General features: G+C 27.3%; 2 protein-coding genes and 1 long non-coding RNA gene across 9 annotated transcripts in view; 2 read left to right on the top strand and 1 right to left on the bottom strand.

The window, feature by feature from the left end:
- The window catches only part of LOC123259396 (protein still life, isoforms C/SIF type 2), a 39,097-nt gene extending 36,551 nt beyond the window's left edge, over positions 1–2,546 (top strand). For 5 of the 7 annotated variants that reach the window (XM_044719886.1, XM_044719890.1, XM_044719888.1 and 2 more), the window contains exons 28-29: positions 89–310; positions 2,305–2,546. In XM_044719886.1, the coding sequence (XP_044575821.1) occupies positions 89–310; positions 2,305–2,483 (401 nt within the window). In that variant the 3' untranslated portion in view covers positions 2,484–2,546. The remainder of the gene's footprint in view (positions 1–88; positions 311–2,304) is intronic. The other 2 variants (XM_044719887.1, XM_044719892.1) reach the window with 2 other exon arrangements.
- A 2,624-nt stretch (positions 2,547–5,170) lies between these two features.
- Positions 5,171–20,025, bottom strand: part of LOC123259403 — an 82,390-nt gene continuing 67,535 nt past the window's right edge. Inside the window, exon 3 of the long non-coding RNA XR_006508229.1 lies at positions 5,171–5,304. This is a non-coding gene — a long non-coding RNA (uncharacterized LOC123259403). The remainder of the gene's footprint in view (positions 5,305–20,025) is intronic.
- LOC123259397 (NPC intracellular cholesterol transporter 1 homolog 1b-like) lies at positions 13,343–19,654 on the top strand. The gene is made up of 21 exons (XM_044719893.1): positions 13,343–13,358; positions 13,397–13,613; positions 14,393–14,607; positions 15,029–15,159; positions 15,216–15,351; positions 15,443–15,623; positions 15,701–15,775; positions 15,858–16,075; positions 16,140–16,238; positions 16,320–16,507; positions 16,579–16,981; positions 17,057–17,482; positions 17,559–17,813; positions 17,889–18,052; positions 18,116–18,231; positions 18,336–18,478; positions 18,547–18,743; positions 18,823–19,054; positions 19,131–19,244; positions 19,334–19,496; positions 19,568–19,654. The coding sequence occupies exons 2-21, from the start codon at positions 13,406–13,408 to the stop codon at positions 19,651–19,653; spliced, it is 3,750 nt and encodes a 1,249-aa protein (XP_044575828.1). The 5' UTR covers positions 13,343–13,358; positions 13,397–13,405; the 3' UTR covers position 19,654.

The following is a 20,025-nucleotide window of genomic DNA, read 5'->3' as shown; positions in this document are numbered from 1 at the left end:
TGTCATTTTTATAAAAAAAAATGGCAATTTTTTGACTTTACTCCTTCATACATGTTATTATTTTTCGTGTGGTAATAAATAATTTTAGGTGAAGTAAAGATTGATATGGATTCAGGAACAAAGTCTGAGGGTGAGGAGGACTCCCAGGCTTTTTTAGGCGAGAAGAAGACCAATTTAGGGCGAACTCCTAACCACCTGACGCTGAGTACCACCTCGACCATCTCCGCTGGTAGCACTGGCAGCCAGGCGAGACTTATTCAATCGTCACACCAGCCCGAGAACTATCAGCCTATTTCAGTTAAAGAGCTGGGTAAGAGGCGTGCTAGGTTGCCTAAACGAGTTAAAAATTTTGATCCGTACAGTGAATTGCCGGTGTAGATATTATCGGTATTATAAATATACTTTTGTTTATATTTTTAGTTTGTTCATGCATTTTTATTTTTTTTTGCAATGATGTAGCTTACGATAGGTCTTTTGTTTTAGTAAAGGTAGATTGGTAATTCTTTTAGAAAACTTCTACTTAAACTTCAATCAACTTTCAATGCTAAATAATTAATGAATATTTATTTTTTAAAGTTTGCTTAAGGGGGTATTTTGGTCTAGAAGCATGAAGTTTCAGGTAATTTTTGAAGTGCCGTAAAAAAAGGCAATCAATATTTTTAGTATTCATTTTTTTATAAGTTATTTATTAACATTATAAGAATACAGAAAAAAATTAAAAAATTAAAAAAGTTGAAAATTCAAAAAATTAGCAGCTGATAAAGTGGAGGGGTCTCAAAAAATTGGCACGTGACTATACCTACGATTCCAACCCTCCTAGCAATCGAAAACAAAAAAATAAAAAAGATTATTAATCTAGAGTAATATCGCTATGGTTGGAACTACGGTCATCCCTAAATTTCAATTTTTACTATTTTTAAAAAATTCGAAAAAATCAAAAAAAAGTGGTAAAAAAAAATGTTTTTTTTTTTTTTCTTCCAAGCAGTCGCTATTTTACAAAAAATTTTTTTTTCAACTTTTTCGTAGTTCCAACTATAGTGACATTACTCTAGATTAATAATTTTTTTTATTTTTTTGTTTTCGATTGCTAGGAGGGCTGGAATTGTGGTTATAGTCACGTGCCAATTTTTTGAGACCCCTCCACTTTATCAGCTGCTAATTTTTTTAATTTTCAACTTTTTAAATTTTTTTCTCTACTCTTGTAATATTAATAGATAACTTATAAAAAAATGTATACTAAAAATATTGATTGCCTTTTTTTTTACAGCACTTCAAAAATTACCTGAAATTTCATGCTTCTAGACCAGATTACCTCCTTAATTAATTTCAGATATTTATTACTTATATATTTTTTAAAACCGCACATAAAGCTTAAAAAAATTTTTAAAACTAATCACTTTTAAAATTTTAATTATTTATTTAAATAGCTTTGGATTTCTTTATTCAATAATTAAAGACTGGAGGATTTTTTTATTTTTAAAAAGAAGTTTACTAAAGAATTATCAAAAATTAAAGTAGAAAAATTAATTATCGTATAAGCAAATATTAATTATAAATAAAAATTGACAACTATTTATCGAAAATAATAAAAAAATAAAATAAAAGTATATTATTTGGTAACGGGTAATTAAAATTTAGCTAAGTTGCATGCATTTCTCAATCATAGGCGTCGACTTCTGGATTATACTTGGTTGGAAAGCTCTAAAATATATTTACGAATAACGTAAATTATTGCACGCTTTCCCGGCACGTTTCACCTCAAAAATAATAATTATTTTGCTGCATTGTTTATTATTTATTTAGATTGTTTCAACAGAACTATTTCGTAAATATTATTTTTATTATTACTATTATTGTTATTATTTTGTATATAAAAAGGTTGAGGATACCCAACTTGTAGAATACGAAAATAATTACCAATTACTAGCCCTATGCATAGTAAAAAAAAAAAAATTTCTTGTTAAAGAAAGCCCGCAATAAAGTGGGCAAGTGGAGAAGCTTGATTTATAACTTATTATTTAATAATGTAGTACAGCAATAATTTTAATGATATTATAATAATTATTAATGATAAACCAATATGTTTGCGTATATATAATTATTATGAATAATTATAATTACTAATAATAAGTATTATTAAAATAATTTTTAAACGAAAGTCGGCGCCTATGAATGAAGATATTTTTTTTTATTAGTTATTCTTTTTTTTCATGAATTATTATAATTATAATTAGTGAAAAAATATGAAGGTGATAAATAATTAAAATAAAGAACAAAAAAAAATCTGTACGTCGTTATTATCAGGTTCACCAATTTGGAAGCCGCGGGAACTACCGTCACTCGGGGAAGCCACAACATTGCCGCGAAAGGGTAAGTCGGCCGGTGAATTTGCAGATATTAATTCGGCCCATAGCGCCTCCCGAAAGTCTTTAATAGAAATCAATAATTGTGCTCAACAATCTAACTTTAATAATCACGTTTAAGTTAATAATTAACTTTTAATAATAATTATTACTCATAGATTTTATTATTACTTATAATTATAACTATTTTAACAATAATAGATTAGTAAATTAATTATTCATTATTTTTAATCAATAAACCCTCGTTTTTTTTTTTTTTTATAATATTTACTTTTTATTGCTGTTCGCATTTTTTTTTTCACTCTAAAATAAAATATACTTTAACTGACTGAATAAAAGATTTATTTTATTTCTGGTTAAATTTTAATAAATTAAATTTAGTAAAATAAAAAAACAGGGTTAATATTTTGATAATTTTATTGGTTTAATTTTCAAATTACGAACAGCAATAAAAATAATTTCTGTATATAATCTTGCTGATAGAATATAATTTAATTGGGAAAAAAAAAAAAAAAAAAAAAAAAATAATAATGATAAAAATAACTAAGTAATAAATTAAAATAACATAAAAACGAAGTGTTACAATGATTACTTTAATGATAAAAAATTAACTAAAAAATCTTATCTATATACAAGATAAAAAATATATATGTATAAATACGCTCTATTTATAATTAAAGCGTTTACGTACACATACATTGTTATATGCATATTACAGTTAAAACCTGGAGATAAGTAAAACAATTAACAGAAAAAATAAATTACTAATCTTTTATTATTAATTTTATAAAAATTTAATTTGTTGAATTTACTTGCACTTATATATAAAACAGTAAAAAATAAATAAATAAATGTATATTCAATTGCCATATTGTTTGAACAATTAATAAAAAATCAAAGTAAAATTTATTATATAATAAATAATGTAATATATAGTTCAAATATCAATGCAATCATAATTATAAATATTTATATAATTTATTTTTTTTTTATTTTTTTGTATTGAGTTGTAAATCATTTTTATTTATTACCGTTGTTTCTTTGTTGGTATAATTTATTTGTTAATCACTGTGGGTATTTAAAGTCAAGCTAATTTATTTTTACCATTGCTTAAAAAATTGAAATTTAAATATCTTCAGTAATTGACAAATATATTGTTACTAACATATTAAATAAATAAATATTGAATATTAATTAAATAGAACTGACAAATTTACGAATTATAATATACTCAAAGTACTAGCAAATCAGCAATTGATAGTACGGGTGGATATTACTATAATTAATTAACAAAAAAAAATTATCCAATGCTGATATAATTATTATTAATAATTGATAATTATTAATTGGTATAGAAACATATTACCAATGACTGGGTTTATTAATATGTAAATTAGGCAACAGAAAGTATCCATTAGATGAATACCTAAATGCAAATAAAATATTAAACAATACATATATATTAATTAATATAATATAAAAGTTAGATTATAATAAATCTCAGAGTAAACGAATGATGTTAACTCGTCACGCGCGGTTATCTCGGCAGGCCCGATCCACGCTGATTTAATATGACTCATTTATTACTTAAATTATTTATTTCAAAAAGACAACTTCAATCATAAGCGCCGACTTGAAATTTTTTTTTAGCGTAAGAGGAAAATTTTGATAATAAATCAAGGTCATTCTCAAGCTTTTTACGGCAAATTTAATTAAGTCCTTTATGTGTCAAATGTATATACTTTACTGCAATGTTAATTGTTTTTTTACTTAATTATAATTTAAATTTAATTAGCCTTCTATGAAGCAAATTTTAAAAGTTTATTTAATAAATGTTTATTTGTTAATTTTGGTTGCATTGTTGAGCTTGTATTGTTATAAATTATAATTATAATTTTATTGCTGGAATGTTTAATATTTTATGTATAGCTGTTTAACATTTATTGTCAATAATTATGTGGAGTATATTAAATATTATGATGATGATTAAATTATTGAGAGAAAATTTAATTATATTGTGAGATTAATTATAAGTGTTGGATATGATTTACGAGAGACGCCGCGTGTGACGATATTTAACTCGCCGGCGTCTGATTTAACACGAAAAAACTGACCGCGAATAGATTGAATTTATTAATCATTATTATTGAAATTTATAAATTTTAAATAATTAGTTGTAAAAAGAGTTCAGTTAATTTTTTATTCAATTAATATTTAAAAAAAAATTTTTTTTTTTTTAAGTAAAATATTAAAAATTTGCATTTTTATTTTATAAAATATTCAACTTGTATTAATTACTTAAATAAAAAAAAAATTGGAATTTTTGATTTTAAATTTAAATTTATTTTATAATTTTGATATTTAAATTTAAAATAAAATTAACTGAACTCTTTTTAGCAATTAAGTGGAGTAAATAATATTAATTATCTTATTAATATAAATGTTAATATTAATAAAAAAATATACAGAACAAAAGTCACTTAAAAAGCTTTAATTAAATCGCGTGATAATCAGCATTTTCGTGTATAATAGATACTGCTCGACGATAATGAATCTCATACTAGTCACGAATAAATAAATAAATGAATAAATATAAATCTCAGAATATTATATAACATTGTGAAAAATGTGCACGTGTCATTGTTAAAATAAAATATTAAATAAATATAAACTAATAATAACAATATATTAAAATAAAATAATTGAGTTAAAATAATAACGAGATACATAAAAAGAGTAATTTAATTTTAATTATTTATACAATACATATTGTTATGTATAAATTATCGTAAACAAATAAATTTAAATTTTTTTACTCTTTTTATTTTCTCATATATTTAAAGCAAACAAAAAAAATAAAAAAAAAATAAATAAATAAACTCACCACGCGTTGTATGAATTGGTTTGAAACTGGGTTTCGCCAAGGCCTGTTAACACCAATCTAAAAAAAATAACCAAAGACATTGATTAGATATCATAAGAGTGAATTAAAAAAAAACTCGAAAATAAAAAAAATGTTTAAAAAAAAGCAAAAAAAAAAATTTAAAATAAAAATAACGATTTTAATGCCGGACCATAGAAAGATTATAATGATATAGGGCTCAATTATAAATGACAAAAAATAAAAAAAAAAAATAAACAAAAAGAAAAACAAAAAAAAATATGGTATAGAGTTATTATCTGAGAACGAGCATTGATTGCGCGTAATGTAAAAAAAAGCTACACGGTCAAATAAAATTTTATTTAATTAAAAAAACAGAACTATTTAAATGTATATGTGGCCCGTTTTTTTCAATTACTCACTTTTATTGATTTTATTACATATATATTGATGACTAACTTTATTAATTAATAAAATAGTGAATCTAAATACGTAATTAAGGTGTCACTTAAGATTCGACAGCGAACAAATGTAATATTATTAACTGAATAATTAATTTAAGTAATAATTTAAATTATATTAAATAGGCGGATTAAATTGCGCACATATAAATATTTAAATAAATTAATAAATTTTAAGTTGCTGATTTTAAATATATAAACTAATATTTATTATTATATTGCATTATATCAATCTCTATATATAATATATATAAATATATTTTATGTAAAAGTTCTGTCGAGGCGCGTCCTCCGATCGAGAGAATTCGCTTTCTTTAATAAAAAAAAAAAATATATATATATATATATATATATATATATATATATATATATATATATATATATATATATATATGAATATATATATATATATATATATGTATGAATATATAAATATATTAATATAATATATATTTATATGTATATAATATAATGCGAATGTAAAAATGTTTTTGCCTTTAAAAAATGTTTTTTATAATTAAAAAAATTTATTTGAAAGCGAGCTTTGGTAATTTTTTTTAAAATTATTTTTTATTTAATAAATTAAAGCTGCGAATCTACTGAATAATGAGGTATTAAATAAATAAAATAAAAGTTTAATAATTAATAACAACAAACTTATAATGACAAATCATAACGAGACGAGTATTCAAAATTTTTTACCGAGATTTTTATAAAATCTCTAAAGTTTTATTTTAAAACCGACTTCCCTTTGTACGATAGTTAGACAAAAAAAAATAAATAATTAATAATAAATAAAAAAAAAATAAATATTAATAAATAAAAAAAGCAAACAAATCATGCTGTTGATTCATAAAAAATAATTGTCATCAAGCTCTATCTTCGTGCACATTGGGATTGACCTTAGTTAAATACGCGGGTCGAAAGTCGTTATTTTATTAATAATTAATTAATCATTATATGTAACAATTATTGTACTTGATTGATAATTATTGACTTAAAAAAAAAAAAAAAGTGTTTATTCGTAAGGCAGAAATGAAAATTTGTATAATTATTTTTAGTTTTAATATGTAAAGTGTATCGAAACCCTCTCGATTAGAGGCGTCCCAATAGTTGGCCTAGTACCGAGCATCATATTTTTAATTCGTTATTTTATTGTATTATTGTTATTATTTTTTAATGATTAATTACACCTATAAAATGTTTTATTGCAACCTTCACGCTACCGTTTACGATATTTCCCGAAAAAAACAAAAAATAAGAACGGGTAAACATTAAATGACAAAAATATTGAAAAAAATAATAATAACTAAATAAAATAATCTTGTGCAATTGAACAATGAGACAAGGGAAATGATATTTAAATAAAATACAGGGGATCGAAATAAAAGATTTAAAAAAAAATTTATATATATTTCCCTTGTTTTATACAGACAAGAAATAAATGTAGTTCTTAGATCATTTAGCGAAACGGTACGCCACTGGGTGTAAAATAAACGAAAATAAATAAAATATGAGTCTTTCTGAATTTAAAAAATTATATGAATATGAATATGAACTAATAATAATAAAAAAAATTAAAAAGATTTTGTTTTGTTGGCACATTAGCTGATTTAATGAGCCAAAGAGTGTATTATAGTGATTAATGAATGAATAAATTTTAAAATAATGTTTTTGTGTTTGAAACTTTGTAGTCATGAAAATAAGTAAATACGGTATTAATTGCCAGTATAATTACGATTATTGATTATACTTACTATATTTACTGTTATTGTTTATCAGTTTACGTAAAGACGTTTACGAAAGATCCATTTGTACAATCATTGCGTCATTAAAATATGATTATTCATTATGAACTCTGCATTTATTTATTTAAATCCTTCCTATCCTCAATTTAATGTTTTTTAAGCTACTCAATTTAATGTTTTTTAAGCTACTTAAATATTTAATTACTGTGAAAAAAATATTTTTTTTTCTATTTGTAGTTTATAGTACTCATAAATCTACTTCTGATTACAAAAATCCGGTCGTTAAATTAATAGATACTAAGCATAGGAATTTATCAATTTTTTGAAGTGAAACTTCTTTAGAATCGTTGTGATTTCAAACTCGATGAAACGAAAAAATAAGTCCATAGAGACTCAAACACATAAATGTAAGGGTTCAGCGGGCGAGAGAATGAGATAGAACATAATAGACGTTCTCGGTCTCCTCTTTGCGCCACTCTTCGTAGCATCCCCGCTATCGTCTACTAAACATTGTCCATATAATATGTATGATCCTGTGTAGTGGAATAGTCAGTATATCTATATCTATATCTTGCTCCAGGTCCGAGCGTTCTACGTGTTATTATGTTAGTATGTGTTTAATACAAGTGTTTGCGCCTGCGTATGAGTAAGCTTTAATAAAAAGCAAGCGTGTTGATTTTTGATGCATTTTTATTTGTGTGAATATTTTAATTTTCTTAATTTTACAATTATGCCAAAAACTACCAGATCAAAAACAGTAATTGACGCTGTTTTCCAAAGATGGTTATTATTTACAAATGGGATCAACCTAAGCTAAGCCATGTTAATTATTTTTTCTTATCAAATTGAACAATTTTTTTTTCAAATTGTTCATTTTTTTGTTTTAACAAAAAAAAAACATCAAAAAAAGATCAAATAGAAATTTTATCCAAAAAAATAAAAGCCAAAATTTTTTCCTTTTGAAGGCAAAAAAGCTATCGAAATCATTTTTATTTTCTTTCACGACATTTTTATTTTAAATGCGCTGTAAAAATAAGCAGAATAAAAAAAATTAAAAGGTTTTGATTTTTCACTTAGTTATGACCAGTGAAGTCAGATTGTGAGCAGAAATGTCCCCTTCCCCAAGCGAAATAACACGGTGCGTAATGCTGGGTGGGGATTTTTCTGCTCACGATCTGGATTCACTGGTTATGGCCCAAAATGGGGTTGACCCTACTTGTAAATTATGACCCCAAAGATATATAAATCAAATTGAAACTAGAGCATTCGTTTCCTATTTCAGTTGCTATAAATCTTTCGTGTCATTTGTTCAATGTGAAAATATAGAGACTTAATGCCATCTATGTAATATAATTGTACACATTGGGCTCGTTCAAGTTTACTAATAGTCCAGTCGGCAGGGAAATATTAGGCCGTTTGTTTACGACTTCCAATGCAAATGAGGTAAATTGCAATTTTTTTTTTTTAAATACTCAGAAAAATATGTAGATCATTTTGCAAGTAGCTTTACATTGAAATATCTCGGAAACTACGCAAAAATAGTCGAGACATGCTGCATATAAAATTTAGAAAATTAAATAAGGAACAAAATGAGCCAAACTCGATGTCTCTACGACCAATATTTTACGAGATATTAATTTTTTAATTAAAAAAACGCGGTTCCGCTCAAGCGCTGATAAACAAATAGCTGTATCTCGGCGAAAAATCATTCGATTTACTTTTTTTTTTTTTAAATTAAAGCTATTGTTGTCCTCTGTAAGCAAAAAAATCAGCTAATCTCAAAAAAATTTTTTTGAATTTATATGAATAATTTTCTGTTTTTCGAATTTTTGCATTAAAAAATAGTTAAAATTAAAAAAAAATTATTTTTTTTGCATAAAAATGTTTTTCCGTCAACAAAGAATCAATACGAAGAAAAAAATTTTTTTTTTTTAAATTTTTTTAATGCAAATAAACAGTTAACAAGTTTAAAAAAATTAGGAAAACGGTTGACCCTGAAGGCCATCCCTGCAACTTCCCGCTAATTCCATACTTAGGCGCTTAAAATTGCACCAATGACGTTTTTGAGCTCTTCGAGCTCAAAAATACAATTTATGGGTTATTTTGAGCTCTCCGAGCTCAAAGAGATTGCTTTCCTATGCTTTAAAGCTCTTCGAGCTCAAAAGTCTGATAGAGATTTGATAAGACACTATTTTTTGAATTTTTAAACCGCAATAACTTTTGAATGAATAAACCGATTTTTACGCGGTTAGAAGCATTCGACGCAGTTTTTTAAGCGTCACAAAGAATCTCAAATTTTGAATTGATCGCGCTAGGAATTTTGGAGTTATTCCGAAAAAACACTTTTTTCGGTTTTCTTTCGTTCACGATATCTCTCGAACGAATCAACCGATTTTGACCGGACTGGTGGCGATCGACGTGGTTTTTTGAGGTTAAGAGCTGATTAGTTTTTGGAATTGAACCTTTAAGCCGTTTAAAAGTTATTCCAAAAAAACCACACTTGAAAAAAATTTTTTCTTCAGTTTTTTGAAGATTTCTCAAAATCTATTGATTTGAATCTGTCCAAATAGTTTTCAAAATCTAAGTTTAGTCAAGCCCTTTCGAATGGCACCAACCGCAATGAAATCGGTCAAGCCATTCAAAAGTTATAAGCGGTTCACATACTTTCACACACACACACACACACACACACACACACACACACACACACACACACACACACACACACACACACACACATACATACAGACACCGTGATAACCTCGCGGGCATAGTCAGGGAAGCTTCCTGTGACCTTCAAACGTCGAGATCTGATGAAAACTCGATTTTTGCAAAACGGGGTGAAAACAATAACTTCCCGATTTTTGAAAATCTTCGATTTTCTTAGCGGGAAGTTAAAAATATGAGCTCTGCGGGGATCCGATGTCCGGATCCGATGTCCGGAACCGTTGTCGGAGAATGTTGGGGGAAATAATAATAATGTGAAGCGAATAATAATAATAATAGTAAGTGTCCGCCCAGATTATCATTTTTATAATTTTTTCTAAGTCTTAATTAACTTTTGAAAAATCAATTTCACAATATAGGTATCAAACGATTCAGAATTTCATGAATCGTAAAGATATTCTATCGTGTAGAGAACTTTTTTTTAATAAATTTTTTCTATTTGTTTAAACAAATAGTTAGTTAACGAAAAAAAACTTGTTTTCACAATATAGCTAGGTATCAAACGATTGCAAATTTCATGAATCGTAAAGATATCATATCGTGTAGAGAACTTTTTTTTAATAAATTTTTTCTATTTGTTTAAACAAATGGAAAAAATTTTTCAAAAAAAAAGTTCTCCACACGATAGGATATCTTTACGATTCATAAAATTTGCAATCGTTTAATACCTACATTGTGGAAACAAATTTTTAATTGTTAAATAACTATTTGTTTAAACAAATAGAAAAAATTAAAAAAAAAAAGTTCTCTACACGATAGGATATCTTTACGATTCATGAAATTCTGAATCGTCTGATACCTATATTGTGAAATTGATTTTTCAAAAGCTAATTAAGACTTTAATGATAAAATACTAATTAAGAAAAAATGATAAAAATCTGGGCGGGCACTTACTATTGTTATTATTCGTTTCACATTATTATTATTTCCCCCAACATTCTCCGACGACGGTTTGAGGAGAATGGCGCACGCGCACTTCCTCGGATCCGGACATCGAATCCCCGCAGAGCTCATATTTTTTTAAACTTGTTAACTGTTTATTTGCATTAAAAAATTTTTTTTTTTAATTTTTTTTCTTCGCATTGATTATTTGTTGACGGAAAAACATTTTTATGCAAAAAAAATAATTTTTTTTTTAATTTTAACTATTTTTTAATGCAAAAATTCGAAAAACAGAAAATTATTCATATAAATTCAAAAAAATTTTTTTAAGCTTAGCTGATTTTTTTGCTTATAGAGAACAACAATAGCTTTAATTTTTTTTAAAAAAAAAAAAGTAAATCGAATGATTTTTCGCCGAGATACAGCTATTTGTTTATCAGCGCTTGAGCGGAACCGCGTTTTTTTTAATTAAAAAATTAATATCTCGTAAACTGTTGGTCGTAGAGACATCGGGTTTGGCTCATTTTGTTCCTTATTTAATTCTATAAATTTCATACACAGCATGTTTCGACTACTTTTGCGTAGTTTCCGAGATATTTCAACGTAAAGCTACTTGCCAAAAGGAAATTTTTTAAACAATTGAATTTCCGTGATTTTTTTTTTTTGTAAAAATGATCTACAATGCCTTTCAATGATTCGTACCGGTCAAGAATTCTACGGAAAATGGAAACATCAAAATTTGGCCAACAAATTTGGTCAATAAAGAAATCACTAAGTAAAAAATTTATATAAATATTATATTAGAAATAATAAAAAAATTATTTGTCTAAATAAGGATAATTCAAAATTTCGATAATAATAAAGGTATTAATGTAAAAATTAATTACCAAAAAAATTGGAATTATTTTAAAAAAGATAAGCATAAAATTATAAAATTTAAAAATAAGATATCTATGAAATTAGACAAATCATAAAACAAACAAGTGAAATGACAGATATTTAAAAAAATGGAGAAGAATAAATTTAGACAAGTCAATAAAAAGACAATTGAAAATTTAGAAATATAAAAAAATTGATAGTTTTAATTATTCGTAAACTTAAAAAATAGCCATCTCTAAATATAGACCAGTAAATTTAGATATCTTTAATTTTGGACATCTCTAAATATTTACAAATATAAATTTTTACAATTCATAACAAAGACGATTAAAAAGTAAAATTCTTGACCAGTACGAATCATTGAAAGGCATTGTACATATTTTTCTGAGTATTTAAAAAAAAAAAATTGCAATTTATCTCATTTGCATTGGAAGTCGTAAACAAACGGCCTAATATCTCCCTGCTGACTGGACTATAAGCTCTTGAGAGATCTTAGCAGATCATGTACCAAAAACCAAAAGTGACTACATTCTCTCTAAAGAACATATATAAAAAAAAAACAATGCAAGTTATACTAATCTAAGCTCAGTCCAGCGAAGAACTTAGTAAACTTGAACAAGCCCATTAAAATATTAAATAATTTTTAGGCTCGGTGAAAAATAATAAACCTTACATTTATCCTAATACTCCTGACACTCTATATCTATCTCAATCTCTCGTAGCCTACCCTTGATTGAAAATACTAATTGAAAAGTATTGAAAATGATGAGAATTGAATTGTTTTCAATAATCCTAATACTTTTTTTATGTATTTTAAATATACAGTTTACATGAAGAGATTGTTTATTTTTTCAATACTTTTCAATGAGTATATTTAATCAGGGACTTTTCGAAAGTTTCACTTCTACCGTGTGTGACTTGCACACACACACACACACACACACACACACACACACACACACACACACACACACACACACACACACACACACACACACACACACACACACACACACACACACACACACACACACACACACACACACACACACACATTTTTTTTGTTACAGTTTATAAGAAAATTTCTATAATATTTGTTCCTAATTAAAATATTTATCAAAATAAATATTGTCAAGAAATTCCGTGGAATTGACAAAAAAATATAACGATGCGTCACGCTTAAAAGTATCCATTTAATATATCAATTGATGACATTAATTTAAACGATGAGTCAAAATTTTTTGAGGCTATAACATCTGTCCGATAATCTATTAACGTCTTCCTGAATTGTATTAATTAGATTTCTTTTAATTAATTTATTTCTACAGTAAACAGCATTTATGTATCATTAAAGTTATTTTTTAAGTGAAATAAATTTAAAGTGCTATTTAATAAATCGATTTTTAGTTGAAAAAAATTCAATTTATGAAAAACTTTTTTGAAGATTAGTGTACTAATTTTATAATGGCGAAACTTATTATTATTTTCGCTGGTTTGTTCTTTTACAATTTGTCATTTATTATTGCCGATCCGACGTGTGTTTGGTATGGAGAGTGTGCAAAAAAATCCGGGACACAAAATTGTCCATACAACGGACCGGCCAAGTTACTTAATAATGATACAGCAGAATTAAAATTGAAAGAATTGTGTCCTCATTTATTTTCTGATACTGGTATGTTTTATTATTATTAATTGAAAAACATTTATTATTTTAAGCCAACTTACCCGATCCGATTTAATGATAGACTATTCAATTTTTATTAATTAATTATTTTCACTACAACATTTTTTTGGTATGAGCGCTCATACCATATTCGGGTGAAGATACAATAATTAAAAGTTTTTATTTTTGATTTTAAGACTAATTGTGTAAAGATATAAATGAAAATAAAGTTTGCCGACATCTAAAAATATTAAGAATTTTTTTTTTTATTGAAAAAATTATTATAAAAAAATAAATTTCATTTGTAAAAAAATTTGAAGAACTGTAAATGCAATTTGACAAAAATATTTTTTTGTTCTAATTTAATAAATTAAGCAAAATCAAAAATGTTGGCTAACTTTATTATCATAAGATGTAATTGTTTATTCAGTGAAACTTTTTCGGTAGCCGAAAAAATAATTTGTCTTCTGGTCTGAGTGGTCCGAATTATTTTTTTGGGTTACCGAAAAAAGTTTCACTGAGTAAACAATTACATCTTTACACAATTTGTCTCAAAATAAAAAATAAAAATTTTTAATTATCGCGAATATGGTATGAGTGCTCATACTAAAATGTGGTGAAAATAATTATTAAATAAAAATTGAATAGCCTACCATTAAATAAGATCGGGTAAGTTGGCTTAAAATAATAAATGTTCTTTAATAAGTAAAATCACCGATCTTCGAATAATGTTGAATAATTAGTATTAATATTGAAAAATTAATTTAAAAATCTCTAATTAATTTCAGAGCATCCTGAAACATGCTGTAATTCAAGTATGATCTCCACAATGAGTAGCAAGATAGGGATGCTTCAGATTTTCGAACGTTGTCAGTCTTGTTTGAAAAATATAAAACGTTCGATTTGTGATATAACGTGTGCTAAAACTCAGAGTACTTTTATGGCTGCGACCAAAATTGAAATCGATGAATATACTAACAAAAGTTATATCGAAGAGATTGAGGTAAATAATTCAAATAATTACTGAAATTAGCTGACAACTGTCAATTTTTTTTATTTTTATAAAAATTACAATAAAAAAATGCATCTAAAAACTTTCACTAATTTTTTTTTTTATTTTAATATGTGGAATTATTTATTAAATTTTTTTCATAATAATTTAATTGCTATAAAATTATAAAAAAATTTTTGTCTGTCAACTTCAGTGTTATCAAATAATTAACTATACAAAAAAAAAATTAATTTGAATCAAGAAGAAGAATTTAATCAAGTAAAATTTACTTAAACTAAAAAAAAAATGTCTGTTTAAAATTTTTTTTTTAAATCAAAAAAATTTATTTACCAGATTCAAGTAAATTTTTTTTTCTGTGCAGAAATATAATATAATATAATAAAATAAATAACTTTATAAACAATAAAAATAGGTTTACATATCAGAAGAATACATAAATGCGACTTTCGACTCTTGTAGAGGAGTACTGTATCCAGCGACCGGTGAATCGGCGTTTGATATGGCTTGTGGAAAGTATGGACTGAGTCGATGTACGCCAAAAAGGTATAAAACATAAAAACTGATTTTTTTTTTGTAATTACAAATGACTTTGCATGCAGGTGGTTTACGTTCATGGGTCAAATGTCTAAAATGTTCGGCGGCTTTACAATGACTTATATCTATGAACCGGATCAAGAGAAAAATTTAACCGAGCCATTGAATCCGCCGACCAAGTCATGCAGTGAAGCTTACGAAGTACGAAAATATAAATTTATTAATTGCCTTGTAGATATGTTCTATCGAACATAAATAAATTTTGTTGTTTATTTCTGTTTATTGCTCGAAGAATTCGACTGCATGTGGGTGCGTCGACTGTGTTTGCAAAAATATTATCGAGTGGAAGGAAGAAGACTCGGTTTTTACCATTCTTGAGCTTAATGGCTACGGAATAGTCGTCGGAATATTGATAATTATTATCAGTACAATCTTCACTATGAATCAGATATTTTTTAAAAAATTTTGTGCCAGTATGTATTTTTTCAGGTATTATTTATTAATTTTAAGTTCGGAGGAAGCGACTAATTATTTTATTTATTCTGTGCAGATAATTTTAGAATGAGTGACTTTCAAATAAGTTATCACAAAAAATTCAAATCGTTATTTACCAAATGGGGATACTGTAAGTTTTTAATTTTTATTTTTGTTGAATACTTTTTTTTTATTTTTGCAGTTATTTAATTAATCTACTTGTTCGTTAACAGTTTTTGCAAAATATCCTACCGTATCTTTGTGTCTGATATCTTCTGTGCTAGCAGGATTAAGTTATGGTTCAACTTCTTTAAAAATAACCATCAACCCTATTGAAATTTGGGCTTCGCCTCAAAGTAGATCTCGATTTGAGAGAGATTATTTTGACCATCATTTCACTCCTTTTTATCGAACCGAGCAAATTTTTATAAAACCTGTTGGCTTAAATAACGTAAGTTACTTGTTATAATGATACTATAGAGAAAACTGAAATTAATTCAAAGCATTAACATTAGTTTACATACAAATTAAACGATGAGAAACTAGAAGTTGGTCCAGTATTTACAAAAGAATTTCTTATTGCCGTTTATGATCTTCAAAAAGAAATTTTACAAGTAAGTAGTTGAAAATGTGATAAATTTGTATTAAAATTAACAAATCAGAAAAAAAAAGTTCTAATTGTTTTAATTGTTAAGATTGGACAAGATTCAAATGAAGGCTTGGAAAAAATTTGCTTCGCTCCAGTTCGCAATGACTTTGATGGACCAGTAACTTTAGATATGTGTGTAGTGCAAAGTGTGTGGGGTTACTTCCAAAATAATTTGACGGAATTTATTAACGACGGTTATAATAACAGTATACAAAAGCTTTTTGATTGCACGCAGTAAGAAAATTTAATCAAAAAGATTGAAGAATAATCGTAGAAATTAAAATGATCTTTTTCTTTTTTTGTAGAAATCCGTACAACGTGCAATGTATGGCACCGTACAAAGGACCAATCATTCCAGAAATAGCATTCGGGGGTTTTTTGCAGGAGAATAAGTTGCAATATGAAAGTACTGACTATATGAAGTCTACTGGATTAGTTCTGACTTTTTTGGTTAAAAATTCATTGAACAAAACAGAATTACAACCAATGTTAAAGTGGGAACAAAAGTATCTGGATTTCATGAAAAATTGGACCAGTTCCCCTTGTTCAGAGTTTATGGAAGTCGCTTACAGCGCAGAGAGATCAATTGAAGATGAATTGCAAAGAACTTCTGTGACTGAAATACAAACAGTGGTCATAAGTTATGCCTTCATGTTCCTCTACATAGTTTTGACTCTAGGACAATTTAAACTATCTCCACAGTGCTTCGTAAGAAAATTACAATCTCAATGATTTTATTCAAGGCTTCGACTGATGACGGTGATTAATTTCTTCTATTTGCAGGTTACCAGCAAAATATTGATCAGTCTCGGTGGAATTGTTATTGTTTTAGCCTCTGTAGCCAGCACCTTTGGAATTTTCGGCTACATTGGAGTCCCAACGACGATTTTAACACTCGAGGTGATTCCGTTCCTGGTATTGGCAGTAGGAGTCGACAATATTTTCATCCTCGTTCAAACTCACCAAAAAAATCCCCTGCGCGCTGGAGAAAGCATACCAGATTACATCGGAAGAATTTTATCGTCAGTGGGGCCCAGCATATTACTGACAAGTATTTCCGAGTGTTTGTGTTTTTTGATCGGAACTCTCTCGTCCATGCCAGCTGTCAGCACGTTTGCTCTGTACGCATCAGTGGCGATAATCATAAACTTTCTGCTGCAAATCACAGCGTTTATAAGTTTGCTCGCATTAGATGTGAGGCGATCTGAAGTAATCACCTTTCTCATCATCTCGAACAAATATTTTCAATGCAGCAGCATATGTATTTTTGTTTAATCTTTCACAGAATAATCGTGCTGATGTTTTGTGCTGTTTCTCAATAAAGAAATCGACAACCACCCAGGGAAATCACAGTATTATTTATAATGTATTTTCGTACTTCTACACGCCTTTTTTGATGAAAAAAAATGTCGGAATTGGAGTCATAGTTGTTTTTATAGGCTTGTTAGTGCTTCATTCTATAGTTGGGCCGAATGTCGAAATTGGTTTAGATCAAAAGCTCTCAATGTCCGAAGATTCATACGTTTTAAAGTATTTCAATGTAAAAAACATCATAATTTTTTTCAAAATGTTTAAATACAGTTGCAAAAAATTTTCTATAATAAAATTTTTCCAGTTTATGCAAGACTTATTATCAGTAGGACCACCAGTGTACTTTGTAGTAATGAGTGGATTGAATTACTCCAATACAACCGTCCAGAATGCAGTATGTGGCGGTCCAGAATGTAACGTAGATTCTGTATTCACTCAAATATACACTGCGTCTCAACAATCTCAAATGTAAGATTTGGTTTTATAAATTATTAGAATAACTTGGTGATCTAATTAAATTCTACATTTTAGATCATACATTGCTAAACCAGCTTCTTCATGGATTGATGATTACATCGACTGGAGCAAAATTCCAGATTGTTGTAAATATTTTGCTAACAATGGATCGTTTTGTCCTCATAACCGAAGTAAATTTAATCACGATTAAATATATAACTGCATTGGATGAAAAAAGTTATTACTTAAATTTTAAATAAAATCTTTAATATCTATGCAATTAATTTCATTATAGATGATTGCCAGACCTGTAACATAGTAAAGAATAAACTCAAACTACGGCCAGACGCACAGAGTTTTCGTAAATATATCAGCTACTTTGTATCTGATGTACCAGATGAATATTGTGCGAAAGGTGGTCGCGCTGCATATCTTGATGTGCGTTGTAATTGCATACGTTTTTTTGTGGTATAAAATGAATAATTGGCTTATTTAATTTTCGACAGGCATTGAAGTATTCGACTGACGAATATGGGATGATTGATGTTGGAGACACGTACTTCATGAGCTACCATACGCCTTTGAAGAAGCAGTCAGACTGGTACAACGCTCTCTCGTACGCTCGGATCATCGCTAAAAATATAACGAGTATGATCAACAGCGCCTCGCTGACTAATCAAACAATCGAGGTCTTTCCCTACAGGTATTTTATTAATCAAATTAAAATAGTAGCATTAGGGGTGAGTTGAAGATGTGATGAAGCTACAAGTTTATATTTTCAGTGTTTTTTACGTATTTTACGAGCAGTATCTGACGATTTGGCAAGAACTGCTCGAGTCGATTGGACTGTCGCTTCTCGTCGTTTTCGTGGTGACGTACTTACTCACCGGACTATCATTATTCTCGGCGGTGGTTGTACTGTTGACCGTAGCGATTATCATCGTAAACATGCTCGGATACATGTACTGGTGGAACATAACTCTCAATGCAATCTCGCTCGTCAATTTAGTGATGGTAACATTCGTTGAAATAAAATCTGAAGAACGGAGCGCAAAAATTGTAATCATTAAAATGGCTTATTATTTTTCAGACTGTTGGAATCTCTGTTGAATTTTGCAGTCACCTGGTTCACTCGTACCTTACTTCTAGTCAAAAAACAAGAGTCGCCAAAACCTCGGAAGCTCTGACTGACATGGGCAGTTCTGTAAGTTTATTTTATTTTCCTTATAAATATTTCCATCAATAATAAAAAATAATAATTACCTGTAACTCCTTGTTTTTTATTTTTTAAAGGTCTTCTCAGGCATAACAATGACGAAATTAATTGGAATTATTGTTCTTGCATTCGCCCAGACTCAAATATTCCAAGTGTTTTACTTCAGAATGTACTTGGGAATTTTAATAATCGGCGCTTCTCATGGATTGATATTCTTACCTGTACTCCTACGATTTATTGGTAAGTCTAAAAATTTCAATCCAACAATTATTTGTATCATTCATTATAATAAAAATCCTTTTTTTTATCAGGCCCGATTCAAGCAAATACTGACTCTGAAGCTCCTGAAGAAGTCTTTGAGCCAAGTACTGAAAACATCAGTAAAGATGCAAATTAAATTTAAATTTTTATGTTTTCTTAAATTAAAAACGTGTGTTTAGTTTTTCAAGTTAGCGTATTTTATAACTTTATTGAATAAATAAATAATAAACTTTTTTAGTTATTTAATCCTAACACTTTTATTAAATTTTTTATCACCAGAGATTAAATGTTTTAATGCGAATCAATTTGTGACTGAACACCTGGCTGATAATCACAATGATAAGCTACTTTTTTTTCTTAAGTCGCTCTAAAGTTCAGTCTGATCAAAATTATGAAGTTACCGAAGTCTGTTATTTTTTCTTCTCGGTATCTTCAGTTGATATTATTAATTGAACGAATATAGCCATCAGACAAAATTATTTTCAATGAGTCATTATTAAATTTTTTT

Source organism: Cotesia glomerata, linkage group LG2, assembly GCF_020080835.1.
Source record: "Cotesia glomerata isolate CgM1 linkage group LG2, MPM_Cglom_v2.3, whole genome shotgun sequence".
NCBI lineage: Eukaryota > Metazoa > Arthropoda > Insecta > Hymenoptera > Braconidae > Cotesia > Cotesia glomerata.
This window is presented reverse-complemented; position numbering and strand designations above follow the sequence as displayed.

What these genes read in the sequence shown, in the direction of transcription:
- LOC123259397 (XM_044719893.1), top strand. Translation starts at nt 13,406, where the DNA reads ATGGCGAAACTTATTATTATTTTCGCTGGTTTGTTCTTTTACAATTTG. An exon ending in GTTTTGTCCTCATAACCGAA is followed by an intron (nt 18,232 to 18,335) that starts GTAAATTTAATC and finishes ATTTCATTATAG; the next exon opens with ATGATTGCCAGACCTGTAAC. An exon ending in TGTACTCCTACGATTTATTG is followed by an intron (nt 19,497 to 19,567) that starts GTAAGTCTAAAA and finishes TTTTTTTATCAG; the next exon opens with GCCCGATTCAAGCAAATACT.